The sequence below is a fragment of the Falco punctatus genome (genome assembly GCF_963210335.1).
Source record: "Falco punctatus genome assembly, chromosome: 1".
Lineage (NCBI taxonomy): Eukaryota > Metazoa > Chordata > Aves > Falconiformes > Falconidae > Falco > Falco punctatus.
In genome coordinates, this window is record NC_137580.1 from 47,589,537 (window position 1) to 47,613,597 (window position 24,061).

General features: G+C 39.0%; 1 protein-coding gene and 1 long non-coding RNA gene across 10 annotated transcripts in view; one reads left to right on the top strand and one right to left on the bottom strand.

Moving 5' to 3' along the window:
- Nucleotides 1-24,061, bottom strand: part of LOC308073156 — a 117,179-nt gene that overhangs the window by 73,456 nt on the left and 19,662 nt on the right. The gene's annotated exons all lie outside the window — the stretch shown is intronic.
- FAM193A (family with sequence similarity 193 member A) overlaps nucleotides 1-24,061 on the top strand; it is a 153,382-nt gene that overhangs the window by 72,036 nt on the left and 57,285 nt on the right. For all 9 annotated transcript variants that reach the window (XR_013931805.1, XR_013931806.1, XM_080410212.1 and 6 more), the window contains exons 8-17: nucleotides 6,336-6,480; nucleotides 11,336-11,413; nucleotides 13,009-13,121; nucleotides 13,269-13,511; nucleotides 15,471-15,624; nucleotides 15,728-15,907; nucleotides 18,956-19,207; nucleotides 21,673-21,871; nucleotides 23,054-23,326; nucleotides 23,665-23,947. Coding sequence is in view for 7 of the 9 variants with exons in the window: in XM_080410212.1 (XP_080266338.1) it covers nucleotides 6,336-6,480; nucleotides 11,336-11,413; nucleotides 13,009-13,121; nucleotides 13,269-13,511; nucleotides 15,471-15,624; nucleotides 15,728-15,907; nucleotides 18,956-19,207; nucleotides 21,673-21,871; nucleotides 23,054-23,326; nucleotides 23,665-23,947 (1,920 nt within the window). In the remaining 2 variants the exon portion in view is untranslated. The remainder of the gene's footprint in view (nucleotides 1-6,335; nucleotides 6,481-11,335; nucleotides 11,414-13,008; nucleotides 13,122-13,268; nucleotides 13,512-15,470; nucleotides 15,625-15,727; nucleotides 15,908-18,955; nucleotides 19,208-21,672; nucleotides 21,872-23,053; nucleotides 23,327-23,664; nucleotides 23,948-24,061) is intronic.

The window sequence follows — 24,061 nt, forward strand, 5'->3', positions numbered from 1 at the left end:
TCTGTTGCTATGCTCAGTAGGATGTTCTTCAGTGGCGTATTTTCCCAGTGATCTGTGTTTGACTTCCCAGTACCACTGTCACTGACACAGTATCCTTCAATCATCTCCATGCTTTCTGATAAGGCTTCTCTGTGTCTTACTCCAGCAATCCTGCCTATATCAAGACAGTTTATATTGCCTTCATCTGCAGAGCTGAGAATGTCTTAGTGAAGCGTATGGTCATTTTTTAACAAAAGGTTTTCATTTACCTGTTGTTCTTAAGTGCTAGTGCCATTGAAGTCTGAGCAACAGAAGGTGTTCCTCTGCAGAACTTCACTGCAGTGACAGCTAACTTCAAGGCTTAAATATGATGAAGTCAGAATCTCTTCTTGCAGGAATTTATTTTCCATACATCTGTGTACGGTAGATAGCTTTAAGGCTGTTGATTGACATAAGTGTTTTGGAAAGGAGAGGTTCAGCACAAGCTTCCTGTTCCATGGTTTCTAGTTTATACAGTGTATGTCTTGTTTTTCTTTGGTAAACGTAGGTTATGTCTGTTTTCACGGACTCCCAGGATTTTACTGCTGAGTTCTCTGGGTCTTGAAGTAAGAGAATTAGGTAGCCTTCCCTGGAAAATTTTTCTCAAGGATAATCTGACTTCCATTGGGAATTGGTGGAGAAACATTCCATCACAGAGGCCTCACATGGAGAAGAGGGATCAGCCTAGTCCCCTAGTCATTTGGTCAGTAGAAAACCATTTGCATGCAGCGGAGAAGGTGTTGCCAGAGTTTCTTTACAGAAGAGCGTTTGCCTTGTTGTTTTCTTTTCCTGAGGAAGAAATGTGAAATGGCATTTTGGCATCTCAGCCTCACTTAGGTGTTCACCCTTTCGCTCATCCCTTATTTAAATCACTAAATCTTTTGTGTATCTCTGACTTTTTCAAAATATATAGTTGGTGTGTTGTGATTATTTCCAAGGGTGTTTATCCAATGTCAGACTAGGAGACATGCTCAGTTAGGGAGGTTTAAACATAGCAGTTTTGTGGGGATGAAGGTTATTAACTGATATGAGATCAGCTGTGTCTGAAGTCTCTTCACAGGACTGGTCTTCTACTCAGGGTAAACTAACAGGGTCTTAAGTGTGTTGTATCTTGTTCTGCTACCTAGTCAGTGCCTCTGGTTTGTATAGGAGGCGTACTCAGTTGTACAGTCTGCAGACCAGCTGTAAGAACTGTCCCTATCCTTATCAAGAGTTAATTTATCAGTGAGATTAATCAGTGAGATTTCTAGATCAGATGGAGCATTTCATAAAGCTGTATTTTTATAATCAGTATGTAAGGAAATCCAGTCCTTTCATAGGTTAGTGACTAGTACTTCCTAATGAAGGTGTCTATATGAAAAGTTTCTTATAACTTAGGGTTAAGGTGCTTTTGTTTACATCCTACCACTGACATGCCTCCTACATTCAGTGGACTGCTTTGTTGGGGTTTGGTAATGAAGTAACTAACTGGTACCTGGGGTTTTTCTGTCCTATTTGCTTTCCCTGTATGGGATGGGACAGTGCTCAGGGTATATGGGTAGCTTTGGTTATATGCTGTTCACCAAAAAATTCTGGGTTCCTGATCAAGATGGCTATTTCAGTGAAGTTTGTGAAGCATGCTACTCCAGCAAAGGTGCTCTGGAGTGGAGGAATGTGCAGAGGGACTACTGAGAAGTGAAGGGGGGAGTGGGGTGGTGTAAAGGAATGAAGGTGGGTTAATTAACATGGATAATACACTGCTGTGGGCTGGCTTCAGGGACGGTGGGTTGGCTGATGTGGATAAGGTGCAGCTGTGGCCGGTTCCTGCTAAGTGGTGAAATAGCTCTAAGGGGAGCAGCCAATGGAGAGAGATCTGGAAGGGGAGGAGAGAGAGTGTGCCCTGGATGAGGAGGGACTAGGAGAAGGCAGTAAGGGTGAGAAGCAAAGGGACTGGCTTGATGAGTATGAGGAAACAGCACGAAGAGTAGATGGACCTTTGAGGCCTTGTGGGGGATTGGTGGCCCTGTTGGGGCAAGGCATGCTAACTACTTAGGGAAGTTAACTTGGTATATGATGGTAAAAGACCTTGCTGCAGCTGGCTAGTTTTGAGTGTGCTGTGACAGGGTGGTTCATCTCCTTGCTACCCAGCAGCAAGCATTGAGACCCTGATGAGTAACAGCTGTGACTCAGGACTCGGAGCAGGCAGGACCAGGAGTGAAGACGGCTAAACCTCCATATGTACAAAAGCAGCCCCCCAAGAGCCTGAGCAACCAGGAGCACAGCGAACAGAGCAGACAAACACAATGTAGTGTGGCAGTTTGTGCAGGAAGGGCACTGTCCCACTAATGGCTCAAAGAGGTGAGCTTTGATAGTGGTCACTGTGCCCTCTGGAGTAACCTAGCCGTGGTTTCCACTTGGCCAAAAACCAGTGTCAGGAGGCATGTGGCAACCCAGATGGAGCTCCCACATAAACGTGCAGCTGTCCAGGTCACAGGCAGCAGGGAGTGCCTGAGCCTGTCACTGCTACCAAAGTGCAGCAGATGTAACAGCTATGTGAGGTGTGACCAGGTGGATGATCTGCTCAGCCTGGTGGCAGAGCTGAAAGTGGAAGTAGAAAGGTTAAGGAGTATCAGGAAGTGTGAGAGTGAGATAGGTTGGTGGACCCACTACCATCACTGAGACAAATGCACGGGAAGGGCACAGAACAAAAAGCAGACTCTCCTGCCTACTCGCCTTCAGGCAGATGGAAAGGTCCCTAAGTGGTGGGGAGGAATGGAAACAGGTCCCTGCTCAGGGCAGCAGGCGAATCACCCCCCAACCAACTTGACCTTTCTGGGTACCTCTATACAATAGATAGGCAGCTCTGGAACCTGAAGGAAAATGATGATATGGACGAAATCCTAGCCAGGTTAAAGTTACCTAGTGAGTCAGTCAACCCCACACATTCCACCCAGTTCTGCTAGGAAGAAAAGAAAGGTCGTTGCCATCGGTAACTCCACTCTGAGAGGAAGAGGGATATGCCAATCAGACCCAACCCACCGGGAAGTCTGCTGCCTTGCTGGTGCGTGGGTGAGGGAGGTTACTAGAAAAGTCCCTTGTCTAGTATGGCATTCTGATTATTACCCATTACTGGTCTTCCAGGTGGGCAATGATGAATTCCAAATTACAAGAAGTCTTGAGGGCAATCAAGAGAGACCTCAGGGCCTTGGGGCTGCTGGTTGAGGTATCAGGAGCATGAGTGTTTTCTTCTATCCTGCCAGTTGCAGGGAAGAATGGGATGTGTCATCAGAAGATCACACAGATCAATACCTGGCTCTGGGCCTAGCGTCAACAGCTGTGTTTCAGGGCTTTTCTTGATCATGGGTCAGTTTACATGGCACCAGATGTGATGGCAACAGATAGGGTTCACTTGTCTCAAAGGAGAAAGGGTCAGGAGTTAGCAGGACTCATCAAGAGAGCTTTAAACTCGATTCAAAGGGGGAAGGAAATAAAACCAAGCTCATTAGAGGTGAGCCTGGGGGTGGCATGCCAGGGTTGCAGGTGAGATTGATAGCACAGCTGAAGTGCATCGGTGCCAATGCCTGAAGTGCCAGCAGCAGGAGGAGCTGGAAGCTATTGTGTATCAGGAAGACCATGTCATAATCAGCATCACAGAAACAAAGTGGGTAAACTCAGGACTATAGTGCTGCAATGGATGGCCGCAAACCCTTCAGAAGGGATAGACAAGGAAGGAGAGGTGGCAGGGTAGCTCTGTATGTCAGGAGGTGTTTCAACTCCCTATAGGTGAATGATGGTGACAGCAGAATCGTGTATAGGTAAGAATCAGGGGGAGGGCCTACAAGGATGGTATCCTGGTGGGAGTCTGTTATAGACCACCCAACCAGGATGAACAGGCAGATGAAACACTCTATCAGCAGCTGGGAAAAGTCTCAAGATCACTAGCCCTTGTTCTCAAGGGGGACTTGAACTTACCAGCTGTTTGCTAGAAATAAAACACAGTGGAGAGGAAACAGTCTAGGAGGCTCCTGCAGTGTGCGGAAGGTAACTTCCACCAAAGAAGATAATTAATGGAGCTGGTGAAGGGTCTGGAGCACAAGTCTGATGAAGGGCGGCTGAGGGAACTGGGGGTGTTGAGCCTGGAGAAAAGGAGGCTCGGGGGGACCTTGTTGTTCTCTGCAGCTACCTGACAGGAGGTTGTAGGTGGATGGGGGTCCATCTCTTCTCCCAGATAAGAAGTGACAGCAGGACGAGAGGAAATGGTCTCCAGTTCCACCAGGGGAGGTTTAGATTGGATATTAGGAAAAACTTCTTTACTGAAAGGGTGATTCAAGCATTGGAACAGGCTGCCCAGGGAGGTGGTGGAATCGCTGTTCCTGGAGGTATAGATGTGGTGCTTAGGGATGTGGTTTAGTGACGGACTTGGCAGTCCTGGGTTAACAGTTGGATTTGATGATCTCAAAGGTATTTGCCAACCTAAATGATTCTGTGATTTGAAGATATGCAGGCATACAGTAGGATCTATATCAACAGGTATGCTTTTGAAAGATTTGGTTACTGTAAAGTAAGCAATTCTTAAGTTCTCTGTATGTGATGCTTTTTATTAACCTTTTTTTGGTGCAGTCCCAGAATATATTCCATCTCTGTTTTACAGGACTGAAATATTACCTAGGTTGTTGCTTTGTACTTGCCTTGGGGGGTGAAAGTGTGTTTATTAGTAGCATGTTCAACACAATAAAAATTGAAACCATAAATGCTGTTGTATTGCTAATCTAAATTTATAAAAGTGAAATTCTTTTGCCTCTAACTTGAGAGCGCATTGAAAAAAGACTTTGTGCATGACTAGTGTTTAAAACAATAGCACTACTCAGCAGTAGTTACGAGAATAAGTTCTTGACTTTTGTACAGTAGGGATCAGTATTTCACATAATTGCATAATACCAAAAATGCAGGCTTCAAGTAGTAAATTGTGATCTAGTAACAGGAATTGACACTGTTTGCACTAGTAGTGTGGAAGTGTTGTATCCTAACCTTAAAATGCTTTTTGTATTCTACCAAACAGGGACTTTCTAAGTCTTTTAATGTGCAGAATTGCTTATGCACCCTTCTAAAGTGGTTATGTTGCAGGTTCTGGGCAAAACCAACAAAACAAACCAAACTGAATTTATTGGCATACTCATGCTAACAGCTGTAACTTTAATGCTTACTGAGTTGTCTGTTTGCTTAGCTCTTCATTATACTTAATTGCCACATTCAAATTAAGGGCTCAGTTCTTTGGCAGATGATAGGCAGAGCGGTGTAGTTCTTAGGTTGATTTCCTGTTGTAATGGAAATCTATAACAGACCTCCCTAAAATGCTAGAACTGGGCTTAAATATAAAATTTGGAGATGGTGAACTTTTGATTCTTGGTACTGGCTTTGAGTCGCTATACAACCTCTGTGCCTGATTAACTACCATCCAGTTTCCTCTTAATTACCAAGTATGAGAAATATTGAAAAGCTTCAGTTTATTTGTGTCAATTTACAGGTCATTACAATTCAATGTGCTTTAAACACACATAGAATTGAATAGAACTGTTTTGAGTAGAATTTTGGGTTTTTTATTTCTGAAGTCAAGATGTTGTGGGTTTGCTTATTTACTTAAGAATCGTGATGTGCTTTAATAGATTTTTTTAAAGGAATTTGCTATAGAAAAATGTGGTAGTAGAAAGGGGAGGTAGATCTGTTTTAGGACAGTCTCCTATTTCTGGAGTTCCTTACAGAGACAGTCATCAGTGAACGGCATAACCACATTTTGAACTTGATGCCGCTGAAGTGATGGTAGATAACAGCATGCAACCAAATTATCTCACTTGCCTCATTCTACAGCACTTCTCCCAGCTGGAGCTGTGACTTGTGTAGTAATCTTTTTTAGCATTGATCATGAGAGTTCTGATTAACAAGCTTCTGTCTTTATTTTTACTATGTAGTTCTTCAGTAAATAGTCAACGTGTATATTTAGCCCATAGAATTTGGAAGGATAAATATTTCAAGCAACAAAATTTGAATAAATACAGCCCAGTAGGTTTGACATCTGGTTGCTCGTGGGAAAGAGGTTCTAGAAATGTTGCACTTCCCACATTATTGCTATTGCTGGTTACAGAGCATTGGAACAAGTAATTGTTGGATATTTTTTTTGAAAAACTACTAAAAATACTCATATTTGGGATACAAGCAGCGATATGAGCCTAGCTGTATCCGTAACTGCACTTAAACAACACTTTTTGGGCTGGTAGAACTTAAAAGTGCGCGAAATGTCAGTGAAATGTCTCTTCTGTAACAAGTGCTATTTGAACTTTCAGGCTTGGAACAACACACGATTCCTGTAGTGAAGATATGTATAGTACCTTGCTACAAAGGTATCATCAGCTGGAACAGGAAATGGGTCAAGTTGCTGAAGCATGGCTTGAATGCCAGAAAAGAATAGATGATTATGTTGATGAACAGGTAAGAATCATGTAGACAGTTTCAAGACTGCATCAGCTGCTTCCTACATAATCAAGCCTGTGCCTCCAGCAAAAGAGTTTCTGTGGTAGTTTTATCCAGAGCTTTGAAGCAACAAATGGGACTTTCTCATTGATGTCAGTCTTTCAGAATAGGAAAGAACACAAACATACCAATATGTAGTGATGATTGTTACAGAAACATCTTCAAATCATCGAAGCAGGTTGTTGTGCCATCATATAGAGAGTTTCTGTGAACACTTTTTAATTTCTTTGGCCTGCAAATTACCCATAGCACAGTAACCTGAAACTTTTTTTTGTAGATGTCACTGTGAAAAGGAAAAAAAAACACCACCCCACCCCATAAAAACCCCAAAGCTTCCAAAATAGTAACTGCACTAAATGAAATTCAGAGATTGCTTTTAAAAGCTATTGCATGTTGTGTTGTGTGATGATGACCTTGGTACAGGTGTCAAAATCAAAACTCTGGAGTCTCACTACGTAAGTATCTGCAACCTCTGAAGTTATCCTTTTTTAATTAAGTATAGGTACTGATAGCTGATGCTTCTGAGTTTGTGCTGCGTTTCAGAAAATAATTGCATTGTTCTGGTGACTCCTACATTATCAAGAGCTTAATTTTCAGAAAAATAGCTGTTTATTTTGCAAGTGGTTGTTTATACTCTTCCGAAATTGCTCATGTGCTTTTTCTTTCATGTTCAAAGCACTTGAGTAATTTTTTTTAAAACACCTCAGGATAAGGTATTGAAAACTGTTTAATTTTATCTTAAGTATAGTAGAAGAAAGAATGTGTTCTGAAATATCTAAAGATACAGAATTGTATAGACCTTATTCTTATATTTTGAAGTTTTATGAGCATTAGGAGTATGGAGATCCGATTTGAGACCTAGTAATGCAACATTACTCCTACAGATAACATATTTATTTTGAAATCTTATAGTACACTGTAAAAGCCTTTCAGAAGCTGTTCCCTGTGATGAAGGTGTAAGTGAACTTCTACTGTTAATTCCAGTACCCTCAAGATGGAGACAGGACATAACTAATCTTACTCTTAGAGATCGTTCTATATTTGGAGTCTGCATCTGTGAGCTATTAGTTACAGAAAAGCAAGTTTTTTCTTGGTCTGGCTGCTTTCATGCACCTAAATATTTGATGAGATCTCAGTAAAATTTCATCATCTCACATTTTCTGCTACTAGAAGTAATCTTCCCCATGGTGTCAGGGTGTCGTGGCTGTCTGATACTGCGTCTACAGTAAGAAAGGGAGCCTAGTTCACTTCATTTGCTTTATTTTTCTAAAAGATGGAATTTCTGTAGAGTCACGTTCATATCAGGCTTCTGACTGGTTGATCTGTACCACTTCAAAATCAACTTCTAACTGATTTATTTTCATATTTTTCTGTATCAAGTGACCATGCAACTACCACAACTACTGTCTTGTAGCATTTTATCTGCTCAGTGAAGCCTGCATCCTGATGCAAACATAAACCTTTTTACGATTTGGGGAAACTCAATGTGATGACTTCTTCCTAATGACAAAAAAACCCACAACTGCAAGGGAGTTGTGTAGGAGAAACAATTCCAAACCTTAAACTATTAGATTTTAAAGGAGATACTGATACTTATATTGGTATTTACATGTAGAAAAAGCATTTTCACAGTCATGCCTTACGCCCCATGTTGATTATTACCTGTGGTTATACTCTTGATCAAAAACACATGATTCAGTATGACCATTTACCTGAATTTGCAAGCAATATTTTTGTCAACTAGATAGAATTCAGAAAGCTGGGCTACTATGGAAACTGTAGATCTTAACAGTGAATGTGTATTCATTATTTGCTGCCTCTTGGCTTAAGAAAACTGTGAAGTTTTATTGCAAGTGTATCCAAGGTTTAAAGAGACAGCATCACAGAGGAAAAACCTAAGAGTGGTCTTCATTTATCTGCTGTGGAACTATACCCAAAATTTTAGACAGGGCATCAGCAGAGATAATTAATGGACCCTCTGGTATGGTATGGTATGTTCCTACTTCTTGGAGAAAAAGGTGAATACTTTTGCAAGCAATACAATACCTTTTTTATAAAGACTGTGTAAGACAGCTGCGTCATGTTCAGACATGTAATTTGATACACTGCTGTAATAAAATTCAGAATAAGAATTCATTCATATCAGCACGTGTATTCATCACATGTTAAAATCTGAGGAAGATGTTTAGGGTATCTGGAATACCAGAGAGTTTAAATGTATGCAGCTTGTACCTCCAGATCCTGTTTCTCTTGGCAAATTTAGACTATATTTTACTCAGGAGGTCCTAAGTATATCTGGATCATTTCTATAAGTAGTGGCTAGATAGTCATATGTGTGAAAGTATTTCCTTTTTTTTACTGCTGGCTCCCACGGAAGAAAGGAATATAGAAATAGTTTTGCCCAGATCTACAAGAGCCCAGGAAGAGCTTTTTGCTTGTCTCTCCATATTTGTGTGTGATTATTTTATTTTTTTAACAGTCCTGGACAACTTAATAGAAAAAAGTGTTGTACACCCATAATGTTTTTTTTGTCTTTATGGTGACTGTATAAATAATGGAAATGCTCACTATTTTTGGGTGCTTGTGAGTTTGTGATAAGAGGAATTAATGTTATTATTTCTAGTGAAACAGGGTAGGAAAATAGATTAGATTGACAGGTGTAATTTGGGATGCTCAAATATGCTATTCACCTTCTATACAGGGCATTTTTTGGAAGCAACAAGCATCTTGTGATGTATGTATGAACATCACAGTTCTCATAGGTGATCTAGTGGTATGTGTCAGTTCTGACCAAAACTGCTGGCTTTTTTTGCATGATGAAATCTATTTTAGAATGGGAAGTACTTGTTCACCTATCTGTCTCACTTTTACTATGTCTTGTCTGATGGATCTTAAATACTTTTTGGCCTTCAATAAACAGGGAGGAAGAAAGAGGGTGCTAGTGGACTTCTTTTCTCCATTGGGTAGCAGTGGTAGTGTATTCATTGCAGATGTGCAAGATTGAAATGTAAATTTTTACTTATGATGGCATTTGATTTTATCTCCCACTCGCTAGCAAAATTTTTGGGCGTTAATCATGTAGCTTGTATTGCAGCTGCTTTGCTCTGCTGAAATAAGTATTCATTGGGGAAAAGAAAGAGGGAGAGAAGTAATTTCCAGTTTTTTATGGAATCAGTAACTTGATATACTTGCAGACATGGGATAGTGGAGAGACTGTGAAGCTGGAAGTAGGAAAACTAGCTTCAGCCCCTGCTACCATTAATACTCAAGAGTACCAAGACTTAAACCATGCTGTTTTATTTGACAGTTTCTTGGCAGGCTTGAGTAGGCAGCTCCCAGTTAATGCACTGGCTGTTTTAAAAGTCATTCTTTGGCATTAAAGTCTTCTCTTATAATGTGTAGTAAATATAGGTGCCTGTCTCTGATGGTGAGGATTTAGCTAGGTGGCAGGGCACCTAAGCTACTGAGTGTTGCCATATTGAAATATAACTCAAGGTTTCTCAGAAACTGCTAATATAGCCAGGGTGGAATTTCTGATGTTGTTGGCCACAGGCTCTGCAGTACCTTTTAGTGTGTCTAAGAAATGGCATCAATGGTTCAAGAGTATTTAATGTATGCTGCTATTTTAAAAAAACGCACATGCACATGATTAACTACAACAACAAAAAAAAGGAGTTTATGTAACCTCACTGGAGCAAAGGAAACCAAAATCCACAGTAGTAATTATAATTGCATGCTGCTGACTTTCAGAAATTCATTAGGCAAAATTTTACCATTTAATACTGTTTCAAATTCCCAGCTTAGAATTTTGTTTTCCCAAGTTAGGTAATGATAATAGCAATAATACACTTGGGTTAACACTGAGACTTTAAACTTCTGATCAAGTATGAATTTCTGGAGGCGTGCTTTTGAAGGAAGAAAAAAAGATCGCTAGTGGCATCACCTACTGGACTTTGGCTCACTAACGTATCTTTATGAAGCAAATAGCTATATTCTAAATGGTGGTAGATTTTTTTAAAATTAATTAGGTAAATTGAAAAGAAGAACTGTAAAAGATAGCCTAGATAGCAGTTTTTCTTCACTGATTAAGTAGTGCTCTTAAAATGTTGTAAGGTACAACAGGAGAGGATCTGTTCTTGCATTTTGCTGTGTTAAAATTCATGGAAGCTTTTTGCTTTCTCTGAGTGAATTGCTTTACTAGATCACAAAAAATATTATTTGTGTACAAAAAGGTTACAGGCTTTATGTACATTTATGGTGATATGATACAGGGACGAGTGATTACAAAATATTTTTCCATGGACATGAAATATATTGAGGAACAAAAGTGATAAATAGTGTTTGTCTAGGTCACTACTATTTTTTTTTTTTGACTCTTTGATTGGGTGGTTAGTTCCACATGTGGGACATCAGAGTTTGCACTTGAGCCTGTGTTAAGGCCTTGACGACAGTCCTGTATTTCTAGATTTTAAATGGATTTTAGTGGATCTGACATGTTGAGGATTTAATGCAAGTCATATTTTATTGAAAATGCTATGAAAATATTTAATGAGAAGAATTATTAACGTAAGGAATAACAGTGGAGAAATCTGGCTGAAAAATAATGTAAACTAATATTAATATCTTATGTTTAAGTGACTCAAATCAAATGATTAGCAAACAAAATATGCTTCATATTGACTAAGTATGTAAGTACTTTCAAAATAGTATAGACAAGCTAGGTTTAATGAAACTGATAGACCGATTGACAACAGCATAGGTTTTCTATGATTAAATCAATGAGTTTTCCTTAAATTCTTAAATTCTGTTTTAGATGGCAATGAAAACAAAACAACGCATGCTAAAGGAAGACTGGGAATTTTTTAAGCAGAAGCGTTTTATTGAAGAGCAGGTAGGTTTTTTTTTATACCATACTAAGTTATACTAATGCTTCATGTATATTTGTAAGATGCAATCATATGAGTGTAGTATATTGTACTAGTTCTACGTGATATAATTCTAAACTATGCCAGGCATGAAATTTGGTCAGCTAAGACACAGAAAAGCAAGATCCAAGAGGAGTATATAATAGTATGTAATCTCAGTTGCTAAAAGGTAAACACGTAAGCACCATAGTCTAAGGATTGAAAGTCAGTTGTTAAAATACTTTATACAATAAAAGGGGAATTTTTGATGCCTTAGACTGGGGTCCAAAACAGCCAATACATTGAGTATGGAGCTGCCTTGATGTACGTGATAGAGAATACTGTGTTCAAGAATTTAACAAATACCCTTGTGTGTGCAGAGCTGGGAAGTGTTAAGCCACAGTAGCCGGGCACGTGATTGCATCCATTAGGACTCTGGAGATGGCTCTTAAATTTGTTTTGTGGGGAAAAGGCTGAGCAGAACTCTCTGCCTTTTTTAAGCTGTAGCCAGAGAGGGGCCAGTAGAAGTTCCTATTTTTATAAAATTATCTGCAGTTTAAGACATGGTACTCCCTTTTATAGCCTGGGAGTGCTGGAATATGTATCATGCTTTCCGTAAAAGTACAGTGTGACTTGGCCAGAATCAAGTCTGAGGATGGGGAACGTCTCTGTTCCTTTACTGCTGTGCAGAAGGAAATACTAGTCATGAGCCAGAGAGAGTATGACAGTACGTTTTAATAAACTGAAGCTTAAATTGGCAGTGTCTCAAAGCAGTCATCAGTAAGTACTTTTACCTAGAAGGAACATAAGCCTGTGTTAACCTTGTCTTTAGAACATCTGGTATACAGGGCTTCTCAGAGGGCTTGAGGAAGAATTCTTTTTTTCCTTGATCCTAATTGAGGTTAAGTGAGCTGTAAGTCCGTGGCCGCTCTAGTATGAATCAGGTCTGGGCATATGTAGAAGTGGAAGCATAGGCACATTCTTGTTTAATTTAAGGTTTGTATCTAATGAAATTAGGTGCTTTCAGGATTATAGGTCTCTGCCAGGTGGAGGTTATTTGAATTATATTTTTTCATTAATGCAGTCAGGTCCTGTTTTGGAAAGCTACTTTGTTCCTGGGATCTATCCCATTGTTGCTACAGAATTAGTCCTAATTCTTTTTTGCAAGCTAAGATTGAATTTGCATTCTCTGTACATTTGTCAGCAGTGTCCTTTTGCGAATACCTTGGAACAAGACAAGAACTGCTCAAGTTCAGAGTGCATCAGCAGAAATACCATGCAAGATGCACATAGTAATGAGTCAAGGAGATGGGCTTGGCCACTTTACTATTCCGTAGCAGAAACATACTTATCTTTGAGGAGTTTTGGTGCCAAATGTTTGTTGTTTGTTACTTTGAACTTCCTTTTTTTCAGTCATGATCAAAACACCACCTTCATGAAGTTACTGTGAATTACTCTGCTTTTGAAATATTTTGTCCAAAGAACCGTTTTTCATTATGTAGTTTGTTAATCATGATGTGCCATTGAATTGTTAATGGAAAGACTTGCACTACTAAAACACTGCCTTTTTAATTTACTTCAGCTTAATAACAAGAAAGCACTAACTGGGGAGAACAACTTCACAGACACTATGAGACACATGCTGTCATCACGTTTGAGCATGCCTGACTGTCCGAACTGTAATTATAGAAGAAGGTGAGCTGATGTTTTTAATATGAAATCAAAATAAATCATTAATTACTTGTTTGAGGAAAAAGGAGGTGTATTACTGGAATAAACAGTATTACTTTGAATACTAGTTAAATAAGGTCATAAAAATCTGTAATCTTAATTCTTGAACAGATGTACTTGTGATGACTGCAGCCTTTCACACATTTTAACATGTGGCATCATGGATTCTCCTATAACGGATGATATCCACATTAACCAGTTACCGCTACAAATTGATTCTGCTCCGGATTATCTATCTGAGATCCGCCCACCCAGCATGTCTTCGGCAAGTTCAGGATCAGGTTCCAGCTCGCCTATTACAATTCAGCAACATCCCAGACTGATCCTTGCAGATAATGGTTCTGCACCAACTTTGTAAGTTCTTTTGTCTGTTTTAAATTTTTGTACTGAATTGAACTTAAGCAGGCAAGTTGCATTGGCTGACTTATCATCATGTAATGCTGTTTTACTTCAGAAAACTAATTAATAATGCACTGTATTCAGTAGACCACAACTCCAGTGCTATATGTTGTGCAAACATAAATAAATAGATCCTTCTTAAAAATTTCTGAAGATGTTGACTTAACAGTATTGCTAGAAGTGTATGTAGTATGTATTTTCCTGCTTTGTGATTACAAAGACATCAGATACTGATCTACTTCAGAGCATCATTTTAAAATCGTATTTTCTTAGACTGAGCAAGGGAACTACTGTGTTTTTTCTTTGAGGAATTGTCATTTCATATGAATCAGTTCCAGAAAAGCCTTTAGTTGGGAGGTTTTTAGGGTTGAAGTTAAATCAAATCTTGCATCAAAAATTGTCCCTATCAAGGAGTATGTGCTGCTCTTTTTTTTTTTTTTTTTTTTTTTTACCAGATTTGAGGCATTAGTCAAATGGTAGACTTCTGTTCCCTCTGTAATTCTGAGGTTAAAACTGCTTGGTAGGCTGGCTTCTGTATGTGCTTAAGGTACAACTAACAAGCAGTCTCTTCTGTTATGTGATATTCTGAAGAAATAATTAAAAAACCTGAATTCAGTACTGGTGGGAACACTGATGAAATAGCTGTTGTCAGTACAGTCAAGGAAATTGGCATTAGCATTCTGTGTTAATGTGGTGTGATGAATGAGGACAGTGCAGATGTGTGTGATGATTCTGATGAATATCACTGATTCTGATGAATATCACTTCACTAAGTTTGATGTTCTTCTAAATGTTTACCTTTGCATCTACTACCATTGGTGGCTTAATCTTCTGTAACAGGAGTTTAGTTTCTGAACCCGTTTGAGGAGTGCTTGAAAACAGATTATATGGCAGTATGTTTAGCTACTTATTCTTAAATGTGTGGTTCGAAATTTCTGTAAAGTTTCATCAGTTTTGGTACTGAAATGTCCAAAATTGTTCAGTTTATTTCTTCAGAAGCTAGTTCAGTTGAATCCAAGAACTACTTACTGTAAGAAGCCTATTTTTAGGGAAATACCATTGCTCCTTGGGGAAGGGCCATTTTATGTCTTAAAATATCTGCTGTGTTTTATTTCCTCATTGCATATTTGAAATATGCTTAATGGTGCCATCATGTAATTAAATTTTGGCACAGTATCTCACAGAATGCAGGGAAGATAAAGTGCACAATTTAAGAGCTCTTTTAAGAGCTCTGGATTGCTGTAGAAACATGAACTAACCAATCTTTGCAGTACTTCCCTAGAGCAGGTAATTAAACATGCATGTTCTTTTACTAGCTGTCTGTGTGGAAAAAATGTCCATTAAGTATTTTAGAGCAGATTCTGAAAAGCATGTAGATGTGAGGTTGTCTAGGAACTAATTGCTGTTGAGAAATTTAAGAGTTACTGTGATGTGTTCAGTGTTCCCTACTGACTGTTACTGGTTTGACATTTAACGTATGGAAAAACCTTCATTTTGATATTGTACTTTTTTCCACTTCATGCTTTCTGTAAAGGAAATCATTGGCATAAGGCTTTTTTTCACCAAATTAAAGGTCATCCATATCCTGTCATTATTAATTCCATAGATTCTTGGTCAGAAAAGAGAGGTGGAAAATTATTTTACACAGAAATAGAGAGAATCCTATTTTCGATCCAGGCTGGTTTTCAGGCATGCAGCTGCTAATGTTCAATAGGATTATATGGCAGGCTGCTTGGTTTTACTTGCTTGAAAAAGAAAGTTCAGTTTAACGACTTAGAAGAGAATCCTTTGACTCCTGACTGGAACATTTATACAAGGGATGCCCTCAACTTTATTTCATTTTGGTGTTCTACCTGCTTTCACAGTAACAGGTTACTGAGCACTGTGATTTATCTAAGCCTCTTTTCCCTGCAGTGGTAGTGATGATGAAGATGTTGCACCATTACCAGCAAAATTTGCTGATATCTACCCACTGAATAATTATGATGATGCAGAGGTGGTAGCCAACATGAATGGAATTCACAGTGAGCTAAACGGCGGAGGTGAAAATATGGCATTGAAAGATGAGGTACAGCATTTACAGTGTCGTGTATCTTTTTCTGGCAGTTGGATGTGCCTGCTGGAGAAAGGCCTGTCCTTCACCTCTGTGTTAATGAGTTAATGTTGTCCAGTCTCCTCAGGTGAGCAGTACTAGCAGCAGTTCCTCAGAAGCAGATGATGAAGAAGCAGATGGGGAGAGCAGTGGTGAACCACCAGGGACTCAAAAGGAGGAAATGTCTCTAGGAAAAAGGGCCTTAAGGAAAGATGAAGCAAAAATAGATAGTCCACCACCTTCTTATCCTAGTCAACAGGTATAGTAGTCTAAAAGCAACTCTTTTAGTCAACTGATTTTTGTAATGTGGCTGCTCGAATGATAATAGATTCACATCTTCAGTTAAATATTTAACATTTAATATATGAAGTTATCAGTATGTAGGTATGATACCTAAAATATTTTTCAGCCAATTGTATTATTGTTGTGGCTAATATCTTCCTTTTAGTCAGAACCTGAGAGATGTTGTTTATATTGAAGGTGTCTTCAGTAAAAGGGGAAAAAATTGATTCCTGCGAGTATGAATGAGAAGCAGAAACTAACAACCATTTCTGCTTGGAAGTTTGAGTTTGGTCTTTGTTAAATATTAATGTTATTTGAAATTAAGGAGGTGGAGTGGGCAGAATTATGCTAAGTACTTAGTTAATGGGTACTTCTTAATATTGTATATGAAGAGTAACTTTCCTTGTTGAAACCCTGTAGTTAAAACTATTGCATGACTTACGGCACAGGTCTTGGTGTTTGATTTAGATCTCTCTTCCTTTTTTTTTTTTTTTTTTTTTAAATAATTTATTTGATGTTATTGAGCTCCTTACTGTAAGGTCACCAAACCACCCAGAGAACCATGCTTAGAGTATCTGCTCAGCAGGTAGCGGTGTTTGGTTTATCAACTGAACACCAAAGGAAACCATTGGATGGACTTGTCTTTGTCACTGTGTGGCTGTCATTCTGAGTTACCCTGCAGCTACAACACGGGCTTGCTGCTTTGAGAGAGAGCATACCAGTTGCTTTTGTTGCTGATTGTAAAAAGAAGCCACATCAGGTGGGGTACCTCTGAGAGCTTAGACAACGGTCAGGTGGAACTCCCATTAGATGTTCCCCTGTGGTTAGGAAGTTTGCAAGGCCTTCCGCTGGAAGTATTTTCTCATGTGTAAGAGTATTAAGCTACTTCTCTTTCAGTGAGTATGTTGAGATTTATTTTTTTTTCCTGTGTGTGGCTGACCAATGGCATAATACTTACATGGGCCGAGACCTTAGTCAGACTAGTTTGAAACTGGTGAACAGATTCAGCATTTACTGTAGAAAATCAAATGAGATTATGCCTTGCCTTAGGGATGCCAGCTAAAACGCAAGGTAAGAAGTCGTATTTAAACTTTTTTTTTTGTATTCATTGAGAAGAAGAATTTTCTCGGTGGTGTTCTGAAGAACTCGTAATGACTTTCTGTTTTTTATCTCCATTTTCTCTCAGACTGAGTGTCTACCTTCTAACACTGCATTCAAGTGATTGATTTCACTGGTATATGTCATGTGCATTTGAGATTTTTTCACTTTATCTGTTGGGGTTGTTCATTTACTTGGTATCTTTTTTTTTCTTCGGATCTCTTGCATGCTCAGTACCCAGAAGTTTGTCAGAATTGGATGTTGAATCTCACCATACTGTTTGATGTCTCCTTCCCATTTTTTGTTAGTAGATTAGTATTGGTTTCCTGGTAATGCTAATTTTTTAATGAGAAAGTTGTTTTTTTCTTCTCTGTGTAGCTAGTAAATCAAATACAATGACTGAATTAATGAAGTCTTTGGCTGTTAAAGTATGTCTTATGTCAAAGGCTGTAATGCTTTTAAGTGGTAATGAAGAGTTACTTGTTTCTGAGAGGAAGGCATATTATAGAACAATACCACCTCTCAGTTATTTTCTAGAAAGATAAGTTAGCTCATGTTGTTTTTTGGAAAAATATGTACTGCCACATTGCTGGGAAAAATAGCTGTTGGGAAGTGTTCCTGGTGTTGCTTCTGGTAAAATTATCTTCCACTGAAATGTCAGGTGACAATGGCAGGAAGAAGTACAGAGTTGGGAGAGGGAAGCCAAGCTGCTCGTTCCTGGGCTGCTTTTCTTCCAAAGTCTTGAATCCTTTTGAGACAACAGAGGCTAATGATACTTTGAGAGCAGTAAAAAGTTCCAAGAAAGCATGGAATTTTTCATGGTTGATGTGATTATGAAATTTTTCGGGAGAAATGTCTGCTTCACACAGTCACAGAATATTTGAGTTTGGAAGTGATGTCTGCAGACAGTCTAGTTCAGCCCTCCTGTTAAAAGCAAGGTCATCTAGAGAAGGTTGGTCAGCACTGTCTGGTCAGGTTTTTGAGTATCACCAAGGAGGGAGGCTCCAGAACTGCTGAGGGTAACATGTTTCAGTGTTCAACCACTCTCAAAAATAAACACTTTGAGTGGAATTTCCTGTATTTCAGTCTGCCTGTTTCCTCTTGTCCTTTCATGGGATACCACTAAGAGGAGTCTGGCTGTCGTCTTTCCTCTTCCCTGCCCAGTCAGGAAGCTCACTCTGGTAAGATCCCCCTGAGACATCTCTCTTGAGGCTTGAATGGTCCTAGCTCTCTCAGCCTCTTCTTGTGCAATAGATGCTCCAAGAACTAAACCATCTTTGTGGTCCTTCACTGGACTCACCACGTCTTTCTTGTACTGGGCAGCCTAGAACTGCACCCAGCACCCCAGGTATGTCTCAGTAGTGCTGAGCAGAGTGGAAAGATCACCTCCTTAGACTTGCTGGCAGGGCTCTGCCTAGTGCCATTCAGGACTGCTTCCAAGTTTATCAGCTAATGAACACATTACTATTTTCTACTCAACTGTTTATCCGTGTGTTTGGGAAATAATCATCCCATTTGATTTTTTTATAGGGGGGTAATTAGTTCCTAGTAAAGATCAAATACTGTCAAGGTTCCTATTTCTGTCTGTTCTTGATTATTTGTATCAGTATCTCGTTTGTTGTCAACGACAGTGGACGTTAAATGTCTGCATAGTATGAAATGTTGTCAATCTTTAGGGCATTCTTTTCTTAACTAAGATTAAAAACCCTCCAATAGTGCTTCTCTTCCACTACAAGGTTTTTCTGTTTGTATTAGATGAAAGAATTCTGTGCATTCTCTGAAAATATTAATTGGTGCATTCTCTGAAAATATTACTTGATGTATGCAAAATGAAATAACTGAATATTACTAAGAAAAAAGGATGGGGGAAATTGCTGATTTAACTGTAGAGTAGATTGATTTTTATTTTTTTTTTTTCCCCTTACAGGCTGACCAAGGTCCAAATGCTTGTGAATGTCATGTTTGCAAACAAGAAGCCTCAGGTTTAACAGCCTCTGCACTTGCAACTGGACGCCTGCCTGCTGGCCACCAGTTTATGAATCCTGAAAAACCTGCACATCCTGCACTTCATCTTTATCCTCATATCCATGGACATATACCATTGCATACAATTCCTCATCTGCCTCGTCCTCTTATCCATCCCACCTTGTATACAGCTTCTCCCTTTACACACAATAAGGTAAGCCTGATGGAGATGAATGCATCCACATCCCAGGAAAAATACTGTATGCGTGTATAAACCAGCATGACCAAGTATCAATGAAACCATGAAAACTGCTTTAAGTTGTGGTCTGTTTATAGTAGTCCTCTTGGAGGGAATAGTGATGGGTAGGGAACAGGACAGATTCAGAACTGGTGGAAGGTTCGTACAGCAGAGCGAAGGGTAGCTTTTGTCAGGAAGACTGATCATTTCCTTACTGGTATTAGAAAGCATGTGGAGTCAAATGAGTCTTGAATGGTGGTAGCAGTGATAGGACTTCAGTCAGTGTAATAGGACTAATTAACTCTTCATTTCATTTATATTGAAGGTCAACATTTAATATTGCATTTTGGCAATAATATTCTGAGGCTTCTAATGAAAAAATGGTAGTGATTTTAATTTGTGAGGTTTGGGGTTTTTGTTTGGGTTTTGGGGTTCGTTTTTTGGGGGGGGGGAGGAAATTGAAGTGTAGGAATCTGTAAGGGTTCTTTTTGTGCTTTGAGAGAACTTGCTTTTTTGCAGGTTCTGCAAAATTGTTTTGACCCAAAACTCGTGAGTAATAAACAAGAGAAAGATATGGAAGAAGGATTAGGACCAGGTGACAGCTGTTCAGAAGTATAAGTCAATTGCAAGAAATACTTTTAATGTGGTGGTTTCACATACTATTTAAATCAGTCAAACTGTGGGCACTGTTGAAAGCAGCAAAACCTTTGGTCACTATATACATATTCCTGTCATCTCCCTTTCATGTGGTCCAGTGGTCCTGTGGTTGCAAGGAGAGTTGACTAAGATGGCTGTTACTGTTACTGTCCTCCTGAACATTCACTTTGTTTTTTTCTGTCTTATTGGTGTCTGTTCCTTATCTCTGTTGCAGTGCATCAGTTCTGTAAGTGCAGTATGCCAGCCTGCCGTTTCTCAGCAGCCTACTGCCATTCCTGTAGGATGGCATTCCAAACCCCTCATTGCTGTACCTACCTTCTGCCATCTTTCCAGATCTCTTCTTGCATCTCTTACAGCAATCTACTCAAGCTCCCGTCCCTGATTTCTGCTGTCTTCCCTTTCAGAAGACCTTTGTGTAGCAGAACATCTGCGGCATGCTGTCAAGGCTGCACCAGAAGCCCCATGCAGAGTAGCAGGTTGCTAGCACTAGAGTGGCTTTGTAATGCAGGCCAGACCTATTAGCTCTGGCACAGCACCTGAACCAGCTGGGCTCCATGTATTTATGTTGTGCTCGAGTTGGAAAGACATATGTGGAAGCTGAAGCTTTAGGGAGTTTTCGCCTTTAAAGAGCCAGCTGAATTCAGTAGAGCTGGTAGTGAATGAGCTAATAAGCCAGCCCTGTTGGATCAGGCTTGGTTCATCATGGATAGGCTGTTCTGCCCTGTGAAGTGTTCCTTTGTACTCATGTATATGAATTTTCTTTAAGGCAGGGTATTCCAACCCCTCCCACCTTCACCATTAGTTAGATAATGAAAATCCTTCTGTATAGAAAAAGGAGACGGGTATGTAAGTAGCTTGCTTGGCCATGAGTGTTTAGACTTTCATGTCTGAAATGTCACTGGACTCAGTTGATATTTTTAATATCTGTATCTACTTCTGTGTAGCTTTTCATTGCACTACATCTAGTGTAAAAATAGAACTCACTTTTCCTTGGCTTTTTTAAAGGTGACAGTAATTGAATATAATGTTGGCATTGCACAAGGTCTCTAGGAGAAAGTTAATTTTAGAATGTGAATAAAAAATTTCAGCTAGAAGAAATGGGGTGAGCCAGTACAACTTGCCTCTAAAACAAGCAAAAGTGTGTGTTCCTGGGTTGGTTTTTTTTCCCCAATTTCTAAAGTAAAAGGGTGTATTCCTTGCCTGTTAAGTTTTAAGTCAGGAACCTAGTAATACTTAGAGATGAAAAAGCAGAAGAATATTATCAATGTTAAAATTATGTTTTCACATAATGTGTTTTATTTCTTTTTCTACTGTACTTACTTTCAATCTTGAAGTATTCATAAACCCTTTATCACAATTGTCTTACGTGGTAATGAATTATCATGTCACAGAATATTGGTTTTGGCAGCTTAGGCTTTGAAAGGTAATAATTCCTAACAAGTTCTGTGTTCATACAAATACTGTTTTTAATTAAAAATGATGATAGATCAATATCAATAGATATTAATCCAAGTATTTTTAGAGAACACTTTTTGTATTCATCAGCAGAATCTCAAAGCAGTGTTTGTGATTATAAAATATATACATGTACATACAATCTGTGTAATATATTATCTGCTTTAAAAAACAACAAACCAGTCTTTATATCACTCTGGGAAATATTGTTTATTATGCTTTTTATAATGCCTTTCACAATTGAAACACTATGATTTGAATATTGCTGTTGGAGTGACTGTGTAAGCAAACAGAATATTAATGAGGAAAACACACTTTATTTTTTATAGGCATTACCGCCAGCTCCAGTTCAGAATCATACAAACAAGCATCAAGTATTCAATGCATCTCTCCAAGATCATATTTATCCAAGCTGCTTTGGGAGCACTCCAGATTGGAATAGCTCTAAATTTATAAGTCTTTGGGGATCAGAGATGATGAATGACAAGAACTGGAATCCTGCTACATTTTTGCCTGATACAGTTCCTGGTGAGGGTTTATTACTACTTCACACTGACTAGTTAAAAGCCTTATGTTTTGAAATGGACTTGTAGCACTTTTTTCCAGGAGTGGTAGGTTTCATCATCATGGTTTTATAAGATGGGATTCTGACAGAGATTTGCTGCCATTTCTACTCCAGTGGGGCTGAAAATTGAAAAATAAATTCTTATGTATTGGAGAAGGGATGCTAAAGGCAAAAGAATAGCATGCTGGTTTTCACCTACAGTCATTGTAGAGGTATTTTTGTCTTCAGAAGTTCCAGTTTGCACAGAAATGGGAATTAAGGGGAAACTTAAATAACTTTTAATCTTCTGCCACAAAGGCCTGCTCTTTTTCTACAGGTTTGTAAGAGCACTGGTCACATGGTACTCCATGCTGCAGTGTCTTATAACGTGCAGAGATAACTGCATTGTCATTCAAAAAGACAGGCATAAATAGAGCAAAAGATTACTTTAGCCCAGGAAGCCTTTGGAAACACTAGTGGCTAAAGTGAAAGAGAATAGAAGAGAAACAACAGTGTGGAGAGAGAAATATCTTTCCATTTGCAACGTAGCAAAGATGAAAACACTTTTTTTTTTATTTTATTTTTTACTTGAATGAAAGAGGAAGCTCAGATTTGTGTGTTGGCTTTTTTCAGAATGATCTGCTGCTAACTTGTGTCATGCTGTTACAGTGATATTTAAAAGGAAAGGCATTAAAAACATCCAGAAGACTTCCCCAGTAGGACAGCTCATCCATTTACTAATGTAGTTAGGGATAGGTGTTCCAAAAGATATGTTGCTCCTGCTTGTAATTGTTGCACAGCTAACCTGGACTTAAGATATTGAAGCTTATATACTTAACATGTAAATGGTGGACTGATTTTAATCTTAAAATTATACATGGATAAAGTTGTCGGTAGCATTTTTGCTACTTGTTAACACAATACTGTTCTTAAAATTTTAACTTTAAGTTTGTGACTTCTGCTCTGAGACTTCTTAGCACCTTGTTACAACTCTGTTATTTTGGGGAGAGGGAGGGGGAAAGAAGGATCACTAATCTTACAAAGCCAACACTAACAGTATATCCTTGCTTGTCGGCATATAACTTACTGAACGTTTAATTCTAAATGCCATAAAGAAAATTTTGTAATTCTGTGATTCTTAATTTCTGTGTGTGCTTCAATTGAAGGGAGTGATATATTAGCACCAGCACTCTCAGAAATAAGACCCGAAGCACTTCCTACTACATCTAGCAATGAAGCAACAGCAGTTACTGATAGCAAGGAGAAAAAAAATGCTGCAAAGAAGAAATGTCTGTACAATTTCCAGGATGCCTTTATGGAAGCTAATAAAGTTGTCATGGCAACCTCTTCTGCCACTTCTTCTGTCTCCTGCACAGCAACTACAGTGCAGTCAAGCAGCAACCAATTCAAAGTATCATCCAAGAGACCTTCATCGATAGGTAAGGATTTGTAATTCACATACAGCTTAGTGACTGCCCCAAGTACAGGTAGCTAACCATAAAGGTTTATATCTGTTTATTTTAGTAATGTTACGTGTCTTAGTGGTTTTCGTTAACTGTTGTTCTTACTCTTGAGTTAGTCTGTGTATTCTTGGATTAAGGAACTTTGTAAAATATCTTGATATTAGGGTTTGGAACTAGTAAAAGAAAGGTGTTGAAATACTGCTGATTTTTACTGAAGCTGAGAACTTCCAGCAATTCGTATGATTGTTTGGGTAGTTATTGCAGATATATTAGTTATTATTGGGTTTAAGTGGTTTGTTTTTCCCCCAATGTAGGTGAAGTGTTCCACAATATTAATAAAGAGGACCATAGACATTCAGCACCAGTTGCACCACGAAATAGTCCTACCAGTTTAGCATCCCTTCCTTCTCTTTCTCCTGCTGCACTGTCTCCAGCCTCTACACCACATCTTCCAAATCTTGCTGCTCCTTCTTTCCCCAAAACTGCTGCAACAGCCCCTGGATTTGTGGATCCTCATTCAGGTCTTTGTCCTACTACAGTTGCGCCTCCTACTTCAACCACGGACAGCTCTGTAAGTGCCCCACCAAGTGTCTGCAGGTGAGTTTGTTGTTATTGTTGTTTGGTTTTTTACAGTAGAAGGGGAATTAAAATACATATATATCTTCTCTTTTGCCACTGGTTGTAGTGTGAAAGAAATGTGTGCTCAGCAAG